The sequence below is a fragment of the Colobus angolensis genome, unplaced genomic scaffold, assembly GCF_000951035.1.
Source record: "Colobus angolensis palliatus isolate OR3802 unplaced genomic scaffold, Cang.pa_1.0 Scaffold71, whole genome shotgun sequence".
NCBI lineage: Eukaryota > Metazoa > Chordata > Mammalia > Primates > Cercopithecidae > Colobus > Colobus angolensis.
The window spans coordinates 1,567,572-1,588,930 of record NW_012120821.1 but is presented as its reverse complement, the minus strand read 5'-3'; the positions used below and the strand labels follow the sequence as shown (position 1 = coordinate 1,588,930).

The following is a 21,359-nucleotide window of genomic DNA, read 5'->3' as shown; positions in this document are numbered from 1 at the left end:
TATTTCTCATGTCATGGTTTTCATCTCTGTCATTTCGTTTATCACCTTCTCTGCATTAATTATTCTAGCTATCAATTCTTCCACTCTTTTTTCAAGATTTTTAGTTTCTTTGCACTGGGTCCGTAATTCCTTCTTTAGCTCTGAGAAGTTTGATGGACTGAAGCCTTCTTCTCTCATCTTGCCAAAGTCATTCTCTAACCAGCTTTGATCTGTTGGTGGCGATGAGCTGTGCTCCTTTGCAGGGGGAGATGTGCTCTTATTTTTTGAATTTCCAGCTTTTCTGCCCTGCTTTTTCCCCATCTTTGTGGTTTTATCTGCCTCTGGTCTTTGATGATGGTGACGTACTGATGGGGTTTTGGTGTAGGTGTCCTTTCTGTTTGTTAGTTTTCCTTCTAACAGTCAGGACCCTCAGGTGTAGGTCTGTTGGACATTGCTTGAGGTTCACTCCAGACCCTGTTTGCCTGGGTATCAGCAGCAGAGGCTGCAGAAGATAGAATATTGCTGAACAGCGAATATACCTGTCTGATTCTTACTTTGGAAGCTTCCTCTCAGGGGTGTACTCCACCCTGTGAGGTGTGGGGTGTCAGACTGCCCCTAGTGGGGGATGTCTCCCAGTTAGGCTACTCAGGGGTCAGGGACCCACTTGAGCAGGCAGTCTGTCCCTTCTCAGATCTCAACCTCCGTGTTGGGAGATCCACTGCTCTCTTCAAAGCTGTCAGACAGAGTCGTTTGCGTCTGCAGAGGTTTCTGCTGCTTTTTGTTGTTGTTGTTGTTTAGCTGTGCCCTGTCCCCAGAGGTGGAGTCTACAGAGACAGGCAGGCTTCCTTGAGCTGCTGTGAGCTCCACCCAGTTGGAGCTTCCCAGGGCTTTGTTTACCTACTTAAGCCTCAGCAATGGTGGGCGCCCCTCCCCCAGCCTCACTGCTGCCTTGTGGTTAGATCACAGACTGCTGTGCTAGCAATGAGGGAGGTTCTGTGGGCGTGGGACCCTCCCGACCAGGTGTGGGATATAATCTCCTGGTGCCCGTTTGCTTAAAGTACAGTATTGGGGTTGGAGTTACCCGATTTTCCAGGTGTTGTGTGTCTCAGTTACCCTGGCTAGGAAAAGGGATTCCCTTCCCCCTTGTGCTTCCCAGGTGAGGCGATGCCTCGCCCTGCTTCAGCTCTGGCTGGTCGGGCTGCAGCGGCTGACCAGCACCGATTGTCTGGCACTCCCTAGTGAGATGAACCCAGTACCTCAGTTGAAAATGCAGAAATCACCGTCTTCTGTGTCGCTCGCGCTGGGAGTTGGAGACTGGAGCTGTTCCTATTCGGCCATCTTGGGTCTTGCTGTTTTATCAGAACTAAGCTGGGAATGTGCTATGTTTCAGCTGCTGACAGCAAATTGCCAGGCTTCTCCATCTGCTAACATTTTCTACTCCCTGTGTATTTAAGTTAAGTCCTGTCTGTTCCATTTAAAATCTAGTTTTTGAACTTCCATAAGAAAAGGCTGTAACAAGAAGAATTATGAAATGTTGAATACTATCTGTCAGTAGAGAACGAAAAGGTTTGCATCCGTTTTACTGGAAATATCAAAAAATATCAGCTCTTCCAAATTAATGCCCCGTGTATTATAGTAAAGACACAGATACAGATGAAAACCTAGTATGTCTTACCATGTAGCTGGCTGTTGCTCACAGATGCAAGAATTCTCTAGCCAACCTATAAAATGTATTTGTGCTCAGTAATTATTTAACGATAAAGGAACTGTATTTTGATTATTTAATTCCTAAAAGGGCAGAATTTGATTAGAAATCCAGGCCTCTAATCTTCAGCCTGCTATTTAAATTTCATTTTCCTCTTTTCATAAAATCATATGTAATCAGATGTAAGTATCTTCTAAGTGGGGTAATTATGTAAATATCATGAATTTTAGGCCAAATTCACTCTTAGTTTTTAAAGTCCATATGTAGTATGTTAGTAGTAGGCATGGGTTGATATCACTCTATTAAAATACCATTTTCAGGAAAAAAAATGTCATTTTTAGGAGATCCCAAATGTGTAATTTAGAACTCTGTGTGCATGAGTGTGTATGTCCATCAGTAGGAACATTTGTTTTTTCCTGCAGCACAATACACTTTTCAGGAATCGCTCAAGACTTTACTAATTAGAATTAGTGCAGTTAGTCAAAGTTTAGTAAAACTCAGATACTTTAGGAAAACATTTGAAATGTATAAAATCTCTGTCTAAGTATGTGCTTCTGAGGAAAACTGCAGCTTGTAATTTACAATTCCAGAACTTAGTGGCCAATGGCTTTTAAAGAGGAGCCCCTTTCCCAAGTTTTTATTTTAAACCTTTGCATTTGTTCACCTTCTCCCCAATGGTGGCAATATCCATTCACTTCCTCACCTCCTTTTAACTACAGATTGAATCCAACGGTAAAGAAATACCAGTATTAGGAGGAGATGCTATACACTCTCGAAGAGAGGGAGTGTTCGTTAGTAGAGAGAATCAGGACCTCGGTGGTCTTCCTGCTCCATAATCCTTGAGTGGCCGTTCATACTGATAATCTCCAGACTTAATTGATATCTGTTATTCACCTAGCTAAACAATGCATATTTTATATGCTATGCAAAGGGCTTGGACCAGAAGCCATTAGAGTAGCTTATCTTTCTGAGACCATGGTTCTTGGATGTTGGACAACCTTTGAGGTCCCAATGAAGACTATGGATTCATTCCCCCAGAATAGTGTCCCAAACCACAAACCATACATTTTTAGAAACTGGGCATGATCCATGTCCATAGACACTAGACTAAGAAAATCTATTCTGGCCAGGTACGTTGGTTCACGCCTGTAATCCCAGCACTTTGGGAGGCTGAGGCGGGTCAAGAGATCAGGAAATTGAAAATCTATTCTAGGGATTGTGGCCCTTGTCCTGAGGTTCCAGTGTATCTATGATGACAATATTTTTTTTTTTAATAAGACATTTTACAGATCAAGACCACTTTCTTGTTTGTGTGTTTGATTTTTGAGACAGGATCACATTCTGTCCCTCAGAGTGGAGTGCAGTGGCGTGATCTCAGCTCACTGCAACGTCTGCCTCCCGAGTTCAAGCTATCCTCCAACCTCAGCCTCCTAAGAAGCTGGGACTAAAGGCATGCACCACCATACTTAGCTAATATCTGTTTTTTTTTTTGTTTTTTGTTTTTTTTTGGTAGAGATAGGATTTCACCATGTTGGCCAGGATGGTCTCCAAGTGATCTGCCCACCTTGGCCTCCCAAAGTGCTGGGATTACAGGCATAAGCCACTGCATCTGGCTGATGATGACCATTTCCTAACTTGATCTTAATACTAAGCCCTAAGGTAGTATAATTCTCATTTTACAGTGCAGGAAATAATAATTCAGGGAGGTTAGGGAAATGATCTAAAGGCAAAGAATCAACTGGAAGTATCCCCCAGCCTTGAAACAAAACTCCCTCTAAGTCCAGTGTCCTTTCCTGTGGCCTGCCCTGCTTGCGAGCACAGAGATTTTTATAGTGAACTTAGTTTGTCTGAGACAAAATACTGCAGGAAACCATGTAGAATGCCTGTGCCTGGCCTCTAGGGTCACCAACTATCCTGGTTTCCCTGAGAGTGTTCCGATTTTAGCACTGGGAATCCCAAAGCCTGGGAAACCCCTCAGTCCCAAGCAAACTGGGATGGTTGACCACTCTGCTGGCACCATTCCATTTCACCACTACGTATTTGTGAACCCAGAAGGCAAGAAAATGGACGTTTGTGCTGTGCCTACTCCATGTCTGTGCCAGGCACTGGGCTAGACTCTCTTCATCTAGTGTTGAATCCTTCAATTTGAATACTGGTTCTGCTACTCACTAGCCACATGGCTTTGGGCAAGTTTCTTAGTCTCTCTGTGCCTCAGTATCTTAGTTCAGGCTGCTATAATGAAGTACCACAGACAGGTGGCTTGTAAACACCATTTCTTCCCCACCATTCTGGAGGCTGGAAATCCAGATGAGGGTACCAGAATGGTCAGGTTCTGGTGTGGGTTTTCTTCTGGATTATGGATTTCTCATTATATCCTTACATAAAAAGAGATGAGATGATGAGAGCTCACTGGGGTCTCTTTTATAAAGAAACTGATTCCATTCATGAGGCCTCCAATGTCATGGCCTAATCACCTCCCAAAGGTACCACCTCCTAACATTGTCACAGTGGGGATAGTGCTCTGTGCTCTCAAGCAGGGCAGACCACAGGAAAGGACATTGGACTTAGATAGAGGGAGTTTTGTTTCAAGAGGATTTCATATACATTTTGGGAGGACACAAACATTCAGTTAATTACGCTCAGTTTCCTGGTCTGTAAAATGGGAACAACAATGTAATTCCCAAGTTGTTATGATGATTAAATGAATTATTCATAAAGCACTTGGAACAGAGCTAGCACCACATAATAGGTGGGATGTGTGTATATGTCTGTGTGTGTGTGTACATACATATGCACACTTTAATAAAATATTTACCAAAAAAAAGCTGCAAGGTAAATTGTGGTCCTCTCTTATATAAGAAAACTGCAGAGAGGCTGAGGTCACCCAGCTCAAAATGGCAACATTTGGAATGTGTAATCATAGCACCCATTACTGATTCTAAGATCTGAATGTCCTTTTTTGTGTCTCTAGGCCTATGTGAACCTCCTTTTCTGGTACCAGTTCTTTTGTGGATTTTCAGGAACATCTATGACTGATTACTGGGTTTTGATCTTCTTCAATCTCCTCTTCACATCTGCCCCTCCCATCATTTACGGTGTTTTGGAGAAAGATGTGTCTGCAGAGACCCTCATGCAACTGCCTGAACTTTACAAAAGTGGTCAGAAATCAGAGGTAGGTGTTAAAGCAAGATTGGATGGATCCATATCCATTGTAAAAGCCAGTGTGTTTTCTTAATTAGCCAAATATTGCAGTCCACTCAGAACTGTTTGAAATATCTGATTGTTTTAAAAGATCTCTACTCATGTGGCAGATATTAACTTACTTGCCCTTGAGGTAAATACAGATTAATCTATGAAGGGCCTTATGTACTTATAAGAAGAAATCTAAAGTTTGATCTTACAACCATTGATATCTAACATTTACTAAACCCCATTGCCATCTATTGTGCTAACTACTTAACATCGCCTGTCCGATTTATCTTCATGAAAACACATTGAGACAGAACCTAGTGTTGGTCCCATTCTAAGATGAAGAATCTGAATCTCAAAGGGGTTAAGTAATTTTTCAAGAAATCCCACCACTAAAAAGTGGTTCGGTATATGTTAGAAAGAATAGGTTATGTTTACTCTCAGCTTAAATTCTGGTTCTGCGGTGTGTGACCTTGGTAGATTTTTTAACTTGCCTGTGCTGCAGGTTCTTTATGGGAATGATGTGAGGATTAAGGAAGATAATACAGGTACAATTTCCAGCCATAGTAAGCTCTCAATGTTGTCATTTTTACCCTCCGGAATTAACCAGAAATTTGAGGAAATCCCACATTTAAAATAATGCATTTATTTTCATCAGTCTAACTACTCTGACTTGAAATGCCTTTCTGGAATGGAGAGTCATTTAGTGTCCTTACACTACCTAGAACAACTGACAGAGAAATCACAGATTCAGCTTTCAGGAAAGAAGGGGTCCTTATAATCCTTTAATATCATCCAATCCATTCAGACCAAGGAACTACATGAGTTTTCCTAAAGGAATCCAGTCTGACTTCAAGTTCAAGCCAAGATGCAAGAACATGTGATTGATGTCAGTGAAGCTTGTCCCACCCCCCAGGCATAATTGAAATTCCAGATCCATTGAGGAAAGGAGGGTTGCGGGAGATTTTCAATCAAAGTTTTTATAGCCCGTATTTTAAAAGCCCATTTGTATGGACTAAAGATTGTTATTGGTCCTTATCCTTGCGATAAGTGAGATCATTGTTTCCTGTTGTTGAATCCTTTCACCAATCCTTTGTACATACTGTTCTAGTTAACTGGCCAGTTATATAAAACATGATCATAGTAAGCAGATTTTCCCAGCATGTAGCTATTGATAAAAGGTAACTGATTTCATTGACTTTACCTTCTAAAATTTGTACTGTCTTTGAACTTGGCCTCCAACAAAATTATGTTTTATGCTTGGATCGTTTTCCTGTGTTCAGTGTCATTAAATATTCTCTCCAGGGCTACAGAATCTCTCTCCTCTAAAGATGAGTCTGGAAGTCTGCAATCAGAAGCTTCCCTTCCATGAAGCCTTGCCCCCGTGTCTCCTCACCCACACAGTCTTTTTTTTTTTTTTTTCCTTGGCTTTGGCTTCATGTCCAGACTTGCCCCTTTCAGTTTCCAGTGGACCCCATGAGTTAATCCCTCCAGCCTCTCATTTATCTTAATCATGATCCTTCTCTCTTTACTTTTGTAGGTCCTATTCCTCATGTGACCGTGGGAAATTGTATTTCTTTCTGTTTACTCTAGGTTCTTTGAGCAACCTCTATTTCCCCAGATGCATGAAGTTATATTTTAACTTATCTCTAAGTGGTTCTCTCTTGTCCAGTGGCATTTTGCTTGCCCCTTTATCTCTGGCACATTCTCTTCCACCATTGGATTGGGCTTCTGCTGAGATTGTATGGACATTTGGATAAAGAAAGGTAGGCAGAATATCCCTCATATCCAATGAGGAAATAATAGAAGAAGATATAGAGAAAAGTGGACTGGAAACAATGAATCTTCATTGCTTTGATTTTCCAGAGGACGAAGGGATAAAAAGGCATAGATGTAAAAATTCCAAGTATATTCTTTTAAAGAATGGAAGAATGTATATGGAAAATTTGTATATTTATAAAGTTTTGTTCTTTAAGAGACAGTGTAACATTTTCAAGGAAGCTTCAGCCTCTGCATTTGGAAGAAAACAAGACTGAGAACATGTTAGGAAAAGACTAGCTCGGGGATGTGACACATGTTTTTCCGATTTTGTTCATGGCAGATATCACTAATAAATGATAGCACTCTTTCCTGCTGGATCTGAATGCAGCCTCAGAATCCTTCACACAGCCCCAGAATCCAACTTCAGAGTTGGCTCTTGTTTGAAAAGTCATTTTCAATCATTTGACATTTTTTTGTCTTTTATTTTTTCTTTTTTTCTCTAAGATTTGTGTAGGAAGCAGTTTAGTACATGAAAACTTGAATACGAATACTTTATTAACCTGATAAATATTTGTTGGGCACCTGGTATGTACAAGACACTGTTTTAGTCACTTGAATAAAAGAGTCAGCGTTCTACTCTATGATGCTTGCATTCCACTGACAAAACTAGAAATTTTATTAAACAGATATAATTATTCCTGATGGTGATGAGATACTTCTCAGGTTTCCATAGTAGTAAGTGCCTGAGTGAGCACAACTTTTAGACTGGCTTGATGTGCCTGTATGAGGAAGAGATATTTGAGCTAGGATACAAGTAATAAGGAACTGCTCATGTAGGAGGTCCAGGACAAGAATTCCTGGCAGAGAGAATAGCACAGGTAAATCCCTGAGGAAAGAATGGATCTGGCACATTTGAGGAAAAGAATGAAGGTCCATATTGCAGAATCAAAATGGCAAGAAGTAACCTGGAGAACTGTTCAGTGAGCAAACCAGGTAGGACCTTATAGGTCATGAGAAGAAACTTAGATTGTGTTGGAAATGCAGTGGGAAGTCATTGGAGGGAGTGCAAGGAGTCAATTTGATTAATTAGAGAGATGGCATAACCTGGTTTACATTTTTTTAAGTCCATTTCCAATTTGCCTTAAGAAATTGGAAAAAAGGGCAGCAAGGTGCCCTTTTTTCTAAGTGGGAAATGGGTTTAAGACCATCTGGCTGATTTGGGAAGATTGGATTGAGAATAGGGGAGGAAGCAAAGAGGACGGTTAGATGGCTATCCAGCCATTCATAGAGACAGTTGATAGTGAATTGGAATGACAGGAGTAATTTAGAGAAAGAGGAATGGATAGAGTTGGAAAAGTTTTGGAACAGTACTTTCTGATCAGTAGGAAAGGAGAAGTTAGTACTACTGGCTGTATTTCAGCTAGATTTAAAATTTATCCTGTAATAAAGGCAAGATGAGTTGAATAAACATTCCTTCAAGGATTTTTTTCATCATGTTTACTTGTGAACCCATCACATTCAGTTACCCTTATCTTTATCTCTGTTGACAAACACCACCTGAAGAAATGAAGCTTTCTCTCAGAGAAACAAATGTAAGTACTGGCTTGTGTTGTTTCTTTTCTTGGACCCTTGTTAATCTTACTCCCTCCTTGTTATCTGCTTCATTTCTAGGCATACTTACCCCATACCTTCTGGATCACCTTATTGGATGCTTTTTATCAAAGCCTGGTCTGCTTCTTTGTGCCTTATTTTGTGAGTCTTTGTTCACTCAGTATATTTGTTATTAATGAATCAATGATGCTTCTTTGCACTATGCCACCAATATCAGCATAAAGGAGGGCAGATTGCTCATATAATCAAGTTGATCATAAACTGACTAAAGTATAATCTCCCCAAAAATATATGTTAGGTAATGGATTAAATTTAGATAGACATACCTAGTTTGAGTCCTCTTAGGCCTCTTGTTAACCCTGTACTGCTTAAAAATTTTTGTCAATGACTTGAACAAAATTGGACGTCTGGCTATATAATTAGATTACTCAAAAATCAGACAGGCTGGGTACAGTGGCTCACACCTGTAATCTCAGCATTTTGGGAGGCCAAGGCAGGTGGATTGCTTGAGTTGAGGAGTTTGAAACCAGCCTGTGCAACATAGTGAGGCCACCGTCTCTACAAAAAGATCACTCTGGGTGATCACTGAATGCCATTATGCCGAGATTGATGTGTAGCTGGGGAAAGTGGAAAACACCTGCCTTGCTCCCTTTGGTAGTATCAGTATCAATTTAAAAATTAGCTGAGTGTAGTGGTGTGGACCTGTGGCCCCAGCTATTTGGGAGGCTGAGGTTGGAGGATCGCTTGAGCCCAGGAGGTCTAGGCAGCAGTGAACTCAGTGAACTGTGATCGTGCCACTGCACTCCAGCCTAGATAAGAGACTGAAACCCTGTCTATAAAAAATCAGAGAGGAAATGCCAGAATATGACACCTTTTGTTAGTGAGTGCTGGACTAATTCTACTCGAATGACATTCAGAACATTAAATTTAAGATTCCGTAAGTAGTGTCTCTAAAACTATAAAACCTGTTTTACAGGTAAAGAATGGAAGAAATGTAACAAAGCAAAGAATGTATAAACTTTAATTTTAAAAAATTTAGGCTAACACCAAGCACAAAGCAGCATTGTATAGCTGCTCATCCACATATACCCCTCTCCTAAAGAAAACACCTGTATCATGGATGGTGTTAATAGAAGCACAATATTAAGAATGAAAAAGATTATCATTTCTAAATTAACAATTTTTATTCTTTATTCAAATAAAATCATTTGAATTAGCCTTGCTAGAGTTTTCTGGCTATACTGCACGTCAGGAGAAATATAAACAAGGCAGTCTGAAGCATATTCAGAAGAGAATGAAGATGATGGTGAAACATGAGAAAATTGTGTCATTAGAGGAATAGTTTAAGGACTTGAAGACATATATGAAAGGAGGGTGTATTTTCCTCGGAAAGGTAGTCATAATAGCTGCCTCAAAGATTTGTAGCTCTGTTAAATAGAACAAATTTCTCTATACCTTAAAAAGCTAGCAGTGTGAGTAAAAGGTTCCAGGAGGATCAATTATAATTCAGAATAAAGAGGAATTCCAGTTGAAAAAAACTGAAGATTAGATGCCCTGTCTGGAAGACAGTCAGTCTCTTACTTGTGAAAAGTTTATTTATTTGTTTATTTAGAAAAGTTTATTATTTACTTGTGAAAAGTTCAAATTTATTTCAAATGGCCAGTTCACAGGGACCTTGTAGAAGGGACTCAAGCCTTGGTTGAATTGTAGATAAAGTGATGTTACCCACACTAAGTTGCACAACTATCCAGGATCATCTAATGTCCTCTCTTTCTAGACCTACCAGGGCTCAGATATTGACATCTTTGCATTTGGAAACCCCCTGAACACAGCTGCTCTGTTCATCATTCTCCTCCATCTGGTCATTGAAAGCAAGAGTTTGGTGAGTGGCTTTCTCACCTCTGAAGTAACCTAAAATCTTTTATGCTTGGGGATATGTCTTCTATTAGCAGTGACCCTGAAGATAAGTGGTAATGAGAAGAGTAATGTATCTATGGGAGAAGGGTGATCCCAGCTACTCTGGGTGATCACTGAATGCCATTATGCCGAGATTGATGTGTAGCTGGGGAAAGTGGAAAACACCTGCCTTGCTCCCTTTGGTAGTATCAGTGGTGGAGGATTCATGGAGATGTGGGACACACTGGAGGGATACTTAACCTTCATTCTTCAAGACCAAGCTGATTACTTTCAGTGAAAATGGAGAAAAGGTGTTGTATCATAATCCTGGTACGGTGACTTTAGGGATGATTTTATGCCTTCCTCATAATAAAAAAAAAAAAAATCCTTTTTTGGCTCCCCTTTGGGTAAAACCCTTCAGTGGTTTCCCATTGTACTTGGAATAAAATATGAAAGCTCTAAGATGGTGCAGTGATGCTGTACTTCTCTCTCCAACCTCATTTCCACATATTCATGGGCTGGAACCATCTTATCCCTCTTTCAGTTTCTTCAATACATTGAACTGATTACCACGTCAGGATCTTGGCACTTATCTTATCTTTTAATGGAGATAATTTTCATTCCTTCTTGCATCCCTGCACTTTTTCCAACTTAAATGTTACTTAGATTTCATCAAAAATATAATTTCCCCCACAGCCTTTCCCTAACCACTCATTCTCTGATACCATTCTCTTGCTTTTACTCATAACTCTAATCATAATTTATAATTATTTATTTAATTATGTGATTATCTGAGGCTAGGTGCAGTGACTCACACCTGCAAATCCAGAGCTTTGGGAGGCTGAGATGGGAGGATCACATGAAGCTAAGAATTCAAGACCAGCCTGGGCAACATAGTGAGACCCTGTCTCCACAAAAAATAACAAAACTAACTGTGTGTCATGGCACATGCCAGCAGTCTTAGCTACTTGGGAGACTGAGGAGGAGGCTCACTTGAGCCCAACAGTGAGCTCTGCAGTAAGCTATGATCATGCCACTGCACTCCAGCTTGGGAAACAGAGAGAAACCCTGTCTCTAAAAAAAAAAAAAAAATGTGATTACCTTATTCATGTTTATCTTCCACATTAGACTATGCTCTCTGTGAGGGCAGGGTTCATGCCTATTTTGTTCACCACTGCATACCAGTGTTAAGGACAAGACCGGCACACAGCAGGTGCTCAAAAAATGTTTGAATGGATAAATAAGTGATTAAATAGCCAGTTTTGGGGTTATGTTTACTGTCCTGATAATATATGAATTTTAAATAGGAAATAGCTGAATAAGGTTATAGTTTAAAATATATGCAGTTATATTACAAAATTATTTATAACAATTTCTAAAGTAGGGCTGATTATTTTGGACATTATTTGCTTTGCTTATAATCATCTATAACAAAATCTTACAAGCTAATATGTAGTAAAATGTTAATAGCTGCAAATACCAGATGGGTAGAGTAAAGGAAATTCTAGAACTGAAATATTTGGGGTTGTTTTTATACCTATTCAATTTTTAAGCAATTGCACTGGTACTTTTGGTGGCCACCTGAGAAAATGCCAAGGGTTCTGACATTTATTAGTGTTCCAGAGGATTGAACACATAAGGTGTATCAGTTTGGGTTAGCTGATTATGAGCAACATCATCTGAATAACCTGAACAAATAGAAAAATTATTTAAAAAATATAATGAAGAACCATGATAGAACAAAATAAAGAAAAGCAAAAATATCTGAGAAACCAGAGTGACTCTGGAGATGTACAGAGCAGAAACTAATGGACAGGCTTGTCAGGATGGTCGTCTGGTCTGAACTGGTTCCATTCATTTTCTTTCTGCTCTTACCCCATTGTGCTCCAATTCTACTATATTGTGATAGAATCCTATTTCCCTAGCTTCAGTCACAGGCTTTGACTAGGGGAGGAATATTTTGCTGAGGCTGCGCACAATGCTGGGTGTCCTCACCAAGAAGGGGAGTGAAAGCTATAGTCAAAGATAAACAGAGACTGCTGCTGAAAGGATGCATCATTCGAGAATTGTTTCTTATGCTGGCAGATGCATGGCTAGAGATCCTGGCCCTGCAGATCTCTTGTCAATAAAAGCCAGCCATTCTGAAAGTATCAAACTCTTTCCCTTCATGCTCTTACTCACAAACTCATTGCCACCTCACACTTCCCTTGTTGGTTTTTACCCAGTATTCTTTGACTTTCACTTCTTTGTATCAATTCATTTAAATGTATAAACTCTATGAAGTCTCTGTCTCACTTGCCAAAAGCATGTTTGTTGTTGTTGTTGAGAGGGAGTCTTGCTCTATCGCCCAGGCTGGAGTGCAGTGGCGTGATCTCGGCTCACTGCAAGCTCCACCTCCCGGGTTAACGCCATTCTCCTGCCTCAGACTCCCGAGTAGCTGGGACTACAGGTGCCTGCCCCCACGCCTGGCTAATTTTGTTTTTGCGTTTTTAGTAGAGACGGGGTTTCACCATGTTAGCCAGGATGGTTTCGATCGCCTGACCTCGTGATCCACCCGTCTCAGCCTCCCAAAGTGCTGAGATTACAGGCATGAGCCACTGCGCCTGGCCAAAGCATGTTGTAAGAGATAAAAAAATTAGAGCAATATGGCCCAAATAGAAGGAAAGACATTTGAGAAAGAAAAAAAAAAAGGAATTACTGTTTTAGCAGCATGAAGATCTTAATCCAGGAGTTAGCTAACATTTTTCTAGTTGTTTGTACATTTTATTAAAAAATAAGCAGTCTGTGTGACTCTTGTGAAGATATCTCCATGGGGAAATACCTTGCAAGATTAGGAGAGAAAAGAAGAAAATCTAATCTTATTTGAAAATTATAGCCCTAGAAAATAAAAGAGATTAATAAAAGCAGTGTTTCCCTAAAAAGCATGATATGTGCTAGCAATAGTACACGCCATGATTTTAGGTAATACTGCATACTGCACTAAATAACACTAAATACTACATACTTCTGATTATATCAAAGAGATGTCTCATTTGATGCTATTATGTTTTATCACAGTAATTCTTGCTAATTTCTCTTTATAACAAAGATTAATCAAACCCCAGACTCAGCTCTTTTATAACAGAGAATGTTAATATTATGAAGTTGATGCCAAAAAAAAGCAATTATTTTTGCACCGACCTCATACATTTAAAGTAGGCATACACTTTTCTTCATTTTTTAATTTAAATTTCTTTTTTTATTTCTAAAATTTTTGCAGGTACATAGTAGCTGTATATATTTATGATGTACATGAGATATTTTGATACAGGGAAGCAATATGAAATGAGCACATCATGGAGAATGGGATATCCATCCCTTCAAGAATTTATCCTTTGAGTTACAAACAATCCAAATAGATCCTTTATTTTAAAATATACAATTATTATTGACTATAGTCATCCCATTATGCTATCAAATAGTGGGTCTTAGTAATCCTTTCTATTTTTCTTTTGTACCCATTAACCATCCCCACCTCCCCTGATACCTCCACTACCCTTCCCAGACTCTGATAACCATCCTTCTACTCTCTATGTCCCTGAGTTCAATTGATTTGATTTTTAGATCCCACAAATAAGTGAGAACATGCAGTATTTGTCTTTCTGTGCCTGCCTTATTTCATTTAACGTAATGACCTCTAGTTCCATCCATGTTGTTGTAAGTGATAGAATCTCATTCTTTTTTATGGTTGAATAGTACTCCATCATGTAGATATACCACAGTTTCTTTATCCATTCATCTGTTGATGAACACTTAGGTTGCTTCCAAATCTTGGCTATTATAAACAGTGCTGCAGCAAACATAGGAGTGCAGATATCTCTTTGATATACTAATTTCCTTTCTTTTGGGTGTAAAACCAGCTCAATTTTTAGTTTTTTGAGGAACCTCCAAACTGTTCTCCATAGTGGTTGTACTAACTTACATTCTCATCAACAACGTACAGGGGTTCCCTTGTCTCCATATCCTAACCAGTGTCTGTGGGATGATATCTCATTGTACTTTTCTTTCTAGATAAAGTTACTTAATTAGTGAGCCAATGTTAAGAAAAATCATATTGCAAGATATGCATGAATATGAAAGTAGCTAGGCTGTGGTATGACACGCAGACATTTATTTCTTGCTCATATAAAGTTGGCTGATATTCCAGACAGCTCTAGAAGCAACTGTCCTCTGAGAGAACTTCTTGGTCAGTATGGAAGGAAAGGAGACAGCATGGAAAACGGCAGACCAGCTCTTACATGCTTATAACCTGAAAGTTTTACATACCCCTTGTAATCACATTTTATTAGTCAAAGCAAGACATATGGCCATGCTTAATTTCAAGGGAGTGTGGAAATATCATCCATCTGAATGCTTACTCAGGGAGCAGAATGACAGTATTTGTGAGCAACAGTACTGTCTAACACCTATTTGAATGGCTTAAGTTTGAGGTTCACTGGGTTAAGGTACTACATTAACAAGGAAACAGACCAATGAGTAACTATATGAAAAAAATTAAGAAGAAAATCCAGACACCTCTTGGTGCATGGATAGTATAGAATAAACTAGTCAACAGAATTCCCTTTTGGCATTTGAGTTAGTTTTACAGAATTCAAACAGTGAGGTAACTCATTCAAAAAAATACTCCCATCTCTTTGATATCTTATATTTTGTTTGTTAAGGTTTGTTACGCCATTCATCCAGTGCTTAGATGTGTTGTCTCTTTAATGGAGCAGATTTGTCCAGGTGGCAATACCGTATCAGTGAGAGAGCATTCATTTCCTCTGTTCATCTTGTCTTACAGACTTGGATTCACATGCTGGTCATCACTGGTAGCATCTTGTCTTATTTTTTATTTGCTATAGTTTTTGGAGCCATGTGTGTAACTTGCAACCCACCATCCAACCCCTACTGGATTATGCAGGAGCACATGCTGGATCCAGTATTCTATTTAGTTTGTATCCTCACAACGTGCATTGCTCTTCTGCCCAGGTATGCTATTTATTTTATCATTGAGAGAATAAATGGAATCATAGGCTAGGAATCCTTCAAGTAACTACTAAGAATGGTTGGCAGGCCACCCTGTTTAGTAGTGAGAAAGTCAATTTTTGTCCTAGTTAAAATATTGGTTTTAACTGTTTTATCAGAGAACATAAATGGCTTAAGCAAACCGAGAGATTGATTTATCTCTTATGAAAAAGTTTATCTGGTTGACAGTTTACAGAGGTAGGGTAGCTTTGCTTCACAGAGTTATCTAAGGATCTAAATCCTTTCCTCTATCTTTTTACTTTACTGTCTCCCAATGGTCAGCCCCTTGTCTGGGTCCATTTCGTGCTGCCACAGTGGAATATCACAGGTAACTTATAAACAGAAATTTATTGGTTCACAGTTTTGGAGGCTGAAAAGTCTAACGTCAAGCCACCAGAAGATTTGATGATTCCAGTTCCAAGATGGCATCTTGAACACTACACCTTCAGATGGTGGAAGGGCAAAGAGGCAAAAGGGGATTGAACTCGCCCTTTTATAATGGCATTAATCTCACTCATGGGGGCTCTGCCTTATCACCTCTTAAAGGTCCTATCTCTTAATATTGTAAAAACAGCTGCTAAATTTCAACATGAGTTTTGGAGGGAATTCCAACAATAGCAGCCCTCATCTGCATGACTGAAGATGACTCCTCAGCTGATCCCCAACCCTGCTTGCCCCTGTATACAGGAATGGGAAAGTAGAGGGCAAGCAACTTTGTTTTTGTATTTTTGTTTGTTTGTTTGTTTTTCTTGTAGTGGCATGAACCTACATATGTACATTGTAACTGAGTGGCTAAAATCTCGGAGTTTCTAAAAGGAAGAAAGGGAGAATGGGTATTGAGGGACAAGTAGCAGTCTCTACTACAATCTGTAAACACTGAACACTTTTCAACTTTCCTCCTTTATCTGAGTTCAGTTATTCCCCCAATTCTAGTTTAATCTGATTTATAATATTGTATGGGATGGAAATGACTAAGAAGAATACATGGGTTTTTAATATATGGATAGATTCTTGGAACTCAGAACTCATTGTCTCTGCAGTTTCACAAAATCTGTTTAGCTGAAAAGATTACAACAAATAGTTGTTCTCCTTTTTTAAACATAATTGAGAGTCATAGTGGTGAGTTCATGGTATTCTATAACAGCGTCAACAAACTGTGACAAACAGCCCAAATTTGGCCTACTGTCTGATTTTGTAAATAAAGCCATACTCATTTACATATGATCTATGGCTGCTTTTGCAATACAACAGCAGAACTGAATAGTTCCAACAAAGTTTGTCTGGCTTGCAATGCCTAAAATATTACTATCCAACCCTTTACAGAAAAAGTTTGCCCGCTCTAATCTGTAACTGTATCATACTGCACAACGGACACAATCTTTTGTTGCTGATGAATGTCTCTTCTAGAAATGCATAAGAAAACCCCTCTGAGTTACTCAATGGTACTTATATATAACAATATCACTGTGAAACTAAGATACTTCTATAGTGCTCACTGCTATTGCCAGCTTCCAGATTAAAAACTGACAAGACAAACTTATAGATTTTCTGAAAAAACAATTAAGGTTTTGGCTTTAAAACTTCTGGGCCTTTAACAGTATAGATCTAGTATTTTTGTCATATACTAAAAAAAATGACTCCCTAAAAGATTTCCATGTCCCAATCTCTGTAACCTGTAAATTTTATCTTATATGGCAAGAAAAGAACTTTGCATAAGTGATTACATTATGGATCTTGAGACAAAGAGATTACTCTGAATTATCCAGGTGGATCCTAAATGTAACCACAAGTGTCCTTATAAGAAAAGAGGCAGAGGGAGATTTGACACAGAAGAGGAGAAGGCACTATGCCTATGGGATCATGGATTCCTTAGCCACAAGCCAAGAAATGTCATAAGCCACCAGAAGCTGGAAGGGGCAAGGAATAGATGCTCTTCTAGAGGGTCCAGAGGGAGCACACCCTTTCCAATACCTTGATTTTGGCCCAGTGAAGTTAATTTCATATTTTTTGCCTCAAAAACATTGAGAGAATAATTTTTGTAATTCTAAGCTACCAAGTTTGTAATAATGTGGTATAGCAGTCATAGGAAACTAATACAGATTTGGGTACCCAGAATAGTTTTCTGCTATAACAAATGCAGAAAACTATGGAAGTGGCTTTGAAATTGAATAATGGGCAGAGGCGGGGAGAATTTTGAGGCACATATAGAAAAATCCTCTTAGACTTCCTTACCCAGGCTCTTGGTAGAAATATGCACATTAAAGTTGTAATCAGTGATCTTGAGAGCTACATTTACTTATTAGTTCCAATATTTTATTTTAGATTTTCTACATATACAGTAATGCCATTAGCAAATAATGACCATTGTGTTTCTTTCTTTCCAATACGTAAGCACTTGATTTTTCTTATTCACCTGGCTGGGGAAACTTGTCTTGTTTCTGATCCCAGAAGGAAAGGTTTCTATATTTTCCTATTAATTATGATGTTTTTTATAGAATGTTATGACTATACCATTAACCAGATTAAAGAAGTTCCATTCTATTCCTTATTTTCACATTTAAAAAAATAAATAAATTTTTGTATCAATTGAGATAAGATTTTCTTTTTTTATACTGTTAGTGTAGTAAATTACATTAATTGCTTTTATAATATGAAAACAGTCTTGCATTACTGAAAAGTTAAGTTACTGCTGGTAAGGTTTCAGAAGAAAATGAAGAAGTCAGAGAAAGCCTGTATCATCAGATATAGAGAATACATATATCATCGTACACAGAAAGTTGCTAGAAATATGAATTTTCAAGTACACTGATGAGGACTCAGAAGAAAATGAGGAACATGCTTTGGGAATTTGAGGGAAGTGGATCTTCCAAATACTGGCAGGAAAATTAGCTAAATTGTGTTCTACAGTAATATAGAAAGCAGAATTTGTAAGCAGTGAAGTTGGATATTTGACTGAGGAGGTTTCTAAGCAGAGCATTGAAGGTGTGTCCTGATTTACTGCTTATAGTAAAATGTGAGAGGAAAGATACTGAAGGGAAAACTGCTAAGCCACAAGGAACTTGGTTTAGGAAATTCTCAGTCTATCCAGATTGCAAAAGTTGCTAAAGTTAGGAGATTGACTGTTAGGAGTATGCTCTGGGGAGAAGTTTGAGAGCATAGCTGGACAATCTTTCTGCTAGTGCTGAAGAGATTAGTTATGTGATTCCTAGATCTCCTCAACCATTGTAGTAGTAACCAGGAAAAGAAATGAGGTTATACAGGAAAGATCTGTGGTAGTACCTCTTATCTAGTGGCATAAATCCCAGTGACATACATAGGAGAGTCACAAGACTTTTGAGAACATTATACCAGAAGAAACACTGCCAGCTTAGTCTAGGAAGGGACACATTTGTGGTACTTTGTTACAATAGCCATAGGAAACTGATACAAATAGCATTTTTAACACTTACTGTGTGTCAACACTCTGCCTGCTTTGTATGTATTGTCTCATTTAACCTAACATTAAGCCTATGTAGCAACTATTTATATCTCTACTTTTATAGATGTTATTTATTTTTGTTTTTTAATAAACACATGACAATTACTGTTTTCTAAGTGCTTTACAAATATTAATTTATTTAATATTGTTTTATCTCCATTTTATATTAGAGTTCAGTTACCCTCTCCCTTTATTTCAGGAGCCAAGTGGCCACCAGACCCTTTTACTTTTTTAATTGGTTAGTATTTGGGGGATTTTCCATAATGCATTTGAGGTGAATTTAATTCTGATGATGTTTCTTGTCACCTAGGCTTGTATACAGAGTTCTTCAGGGATCCCTCTTTCCATCTCCAACTCTGAGAGCTAAGCACTTTGACAGATTAACTCCAGAGGAGAGGACTGAAGCTCTCAAGAAGTGGAGAGGAGCTGGAAAGATGAATCAAGAGACATCAAACTATGCTAACCAATCAGCTGGCAAGTCAGGAAGAAGACCCATGCCTGGCCCTTCTGCTGTATTTGCAATGAAGTCAGCAACTTCCTGTGCTATTGAGCAAGGAAACTTATCTCTGTGTGAAACTGCTTTAGATCACGGCTACTCTGAAACTAAGGCCTTTGAGATGGCTGGACTCTGCAAAGATTAAGAAAGCCAGACACCCTCCTTGGAGTTGCAAGTATTCTTTCAAGGTTGGAAGAGGGATTTTGAAGCGATATCTCTCCAAGCAAGAATGACTTGTTTTTCCATAAGGGACATGAGCATTTTACTGGGCTTGGAAGAGCTGACATTATGACCATTATTGTATGGTTGTATATACATTTGTAATAGAGGGCTAGAGTTTGACCTAGACAGAGTTTAAGGAAGTGAAATATTTAATTCAGAACCAAATGCTTTTGTAAAACTTTTTGGATTTTGTAAAAGCATTTTCATTCTCTTAGAAATTCAAATATTTTCAAGGGGAGTCATTTGAGACATGTTTATTTTACTAGGAGATCTTATATTCTAGAGAAATGCTTTTAAATGGTCAGGCTCCGATCTGAATTTTTTTATTAAGAAAAAAGTAGTTTTTAATGAATTGGTTAGGACTCAGAGGAAATACGGAAAAGACGTAGATGGTTAATTTACAGGTAAAATCCCAAAAGCCTTTTAAACAACAAGGTACCTAAAATAGGTATAATTATACTGCTTAAAATACAATTAGTGTCTATTAATAGCTTTTTATTTTCTGTGGGAAGATGCTTTCGGTCTTCTGACTGAAGATGTAGGCATATCTCTCTGCTCATTTCAATGTTTTCCTGAGGTGGAGCCTTCATTGGAAAGGAGAAAGAGGGATTCTAGGGTTTCATCAGGGACCGGGAATGCATTCCTCTCTCAGGTTCCAATCAAGAGAAGACCTTTTATGAGATCTGCCTCTGTATAGATGTTGTCAGTTAGGAAACTGAAGCCATAGATCAGGCAGACAAACAGCCCATTGGGCAATTTCCTGTATTTTAACACTGACAATAGCCTGATCGAAGTGATATAATCAATTTCAAAACAATCTTCCAGAGGCCACTTGAAGGTTCATAGTTTTTACAATACCCTAAGACTTTTCAGCTGTTGGAGCCTCTAAAACATGAGATACAAACTGAAACTAGTACAGGTTGTTCTCTGGAGGTTTCTATGAGGTTCTTAGAAAAATGTGGTTTTAAAATACATTTGAGGACAGGAATGTCTATAGCAAGTTTACTGCTATTGCAAATCATGTATGCTGGCTTTAGTTGTAACAAATAAACTACTTTATGCTAAGTAAGGCCAGGTACTACTATAAAATCATATATTCCTGTTTGAAGTTCTTGTGAATTCCTTTCTCTATTTATTATATTTGAAAGTTGTCAGCCACCAATCATCCAGAATTTCCTTCCTGAATCTCCATGCTCATATGCAACGTCTGCCTCAAGGTCTTCTTAATGACTGTTATTCTCAGGGTTCAGTTTCCTACCTTCTGCCTACTATTTTGGTCTGACATTTTTGTAGCCTTCTGTTATTCTTGCAAATAGTCTTTTACATAAGCTGATTTCTAGAACTTTCAAAATCTCACATAGCTAATGGAAGTTGCTTTCTGCTTTCTTATGACTGTTTTTATAAATAAACTGTTTCATACATAATGTATACTGAAAAATCATCATCCCTCTTATAAACATTTGCCAGATCCAACCGTAATTAGTACCAGAACTTAGAAGGAAAGTCACAAAGCATGCCTTTTACCAGAATATTGCTTTTGCCTTATATTGAAAATCACTGATGTCATATCATTTATTATCCTCACAGCAGTTGGCATTCATTCCCTGAGATCGTCGTCTCCTGATAAACAATAATTTAGAGATATGTTCACTTGTAAATAAAAAGGTTAGCATCTAAGGACAAAGAATGAGCCAAAAACACTAAGGAAAAAGATCAATTTTCAGAATTGAATTATCTGTACATATGAATAGAGGAAAATACTGAGTGCTAATGTGATAGGGTCACAATCTCGTATCCACAATTCTAAAACCTCCAAACCTCTGAAAACTGAAATATTTTTATAAATTAGGCCAAAATTCTATGCCCTGAACAAATGTAAAGCTATTTATGTACTCAATGTTATCATTCATATACTTTGCTACAAATATATTATTTCATTACTGAGTGCTAAATTGTATTTCCTTTTAAAATTTGGA

At 38.4% G+C, this 21,359-nt stretch overlaps 1 protein-coding gene across 1 annotated transcript in view; it reads left to right on the top strand.

Annotated features, from left to right (window-relative positions):
- ATP10D (ATPase, class V, type 10D) overlaps positions 1-20,816 on the top strand; it is a 109,197-nt gene extending 88,381 nt beyond the window's left edge. The window contains exons 19-23 of the mRNA XM_011927330.1: positions 4,656-4,856; positions 8,306-8,386; positions 10,023-10,127; positions 14,964-15,151; positions 18,976-20,816. Of these exons, the coding sequence (XP_011782720.1) occupies positions 4,656-4,856; positions 8,306-8,386; positions 10,023-10,127; positions 14,964-15,151; positions 18,976-19,306 (906 nt within the window). The 3' untranslated portion in view covers positions 19,307-20,816. The remainder of the gene's footprint in view (positions 1-4,655; positions 4,857-8,305; positions 8,387-10,022; positions 10,128-14,963; positions 15,152-18,975) is intronic.
- Positions 20,817-21,359: the final 543 nt, after the last annotated feature.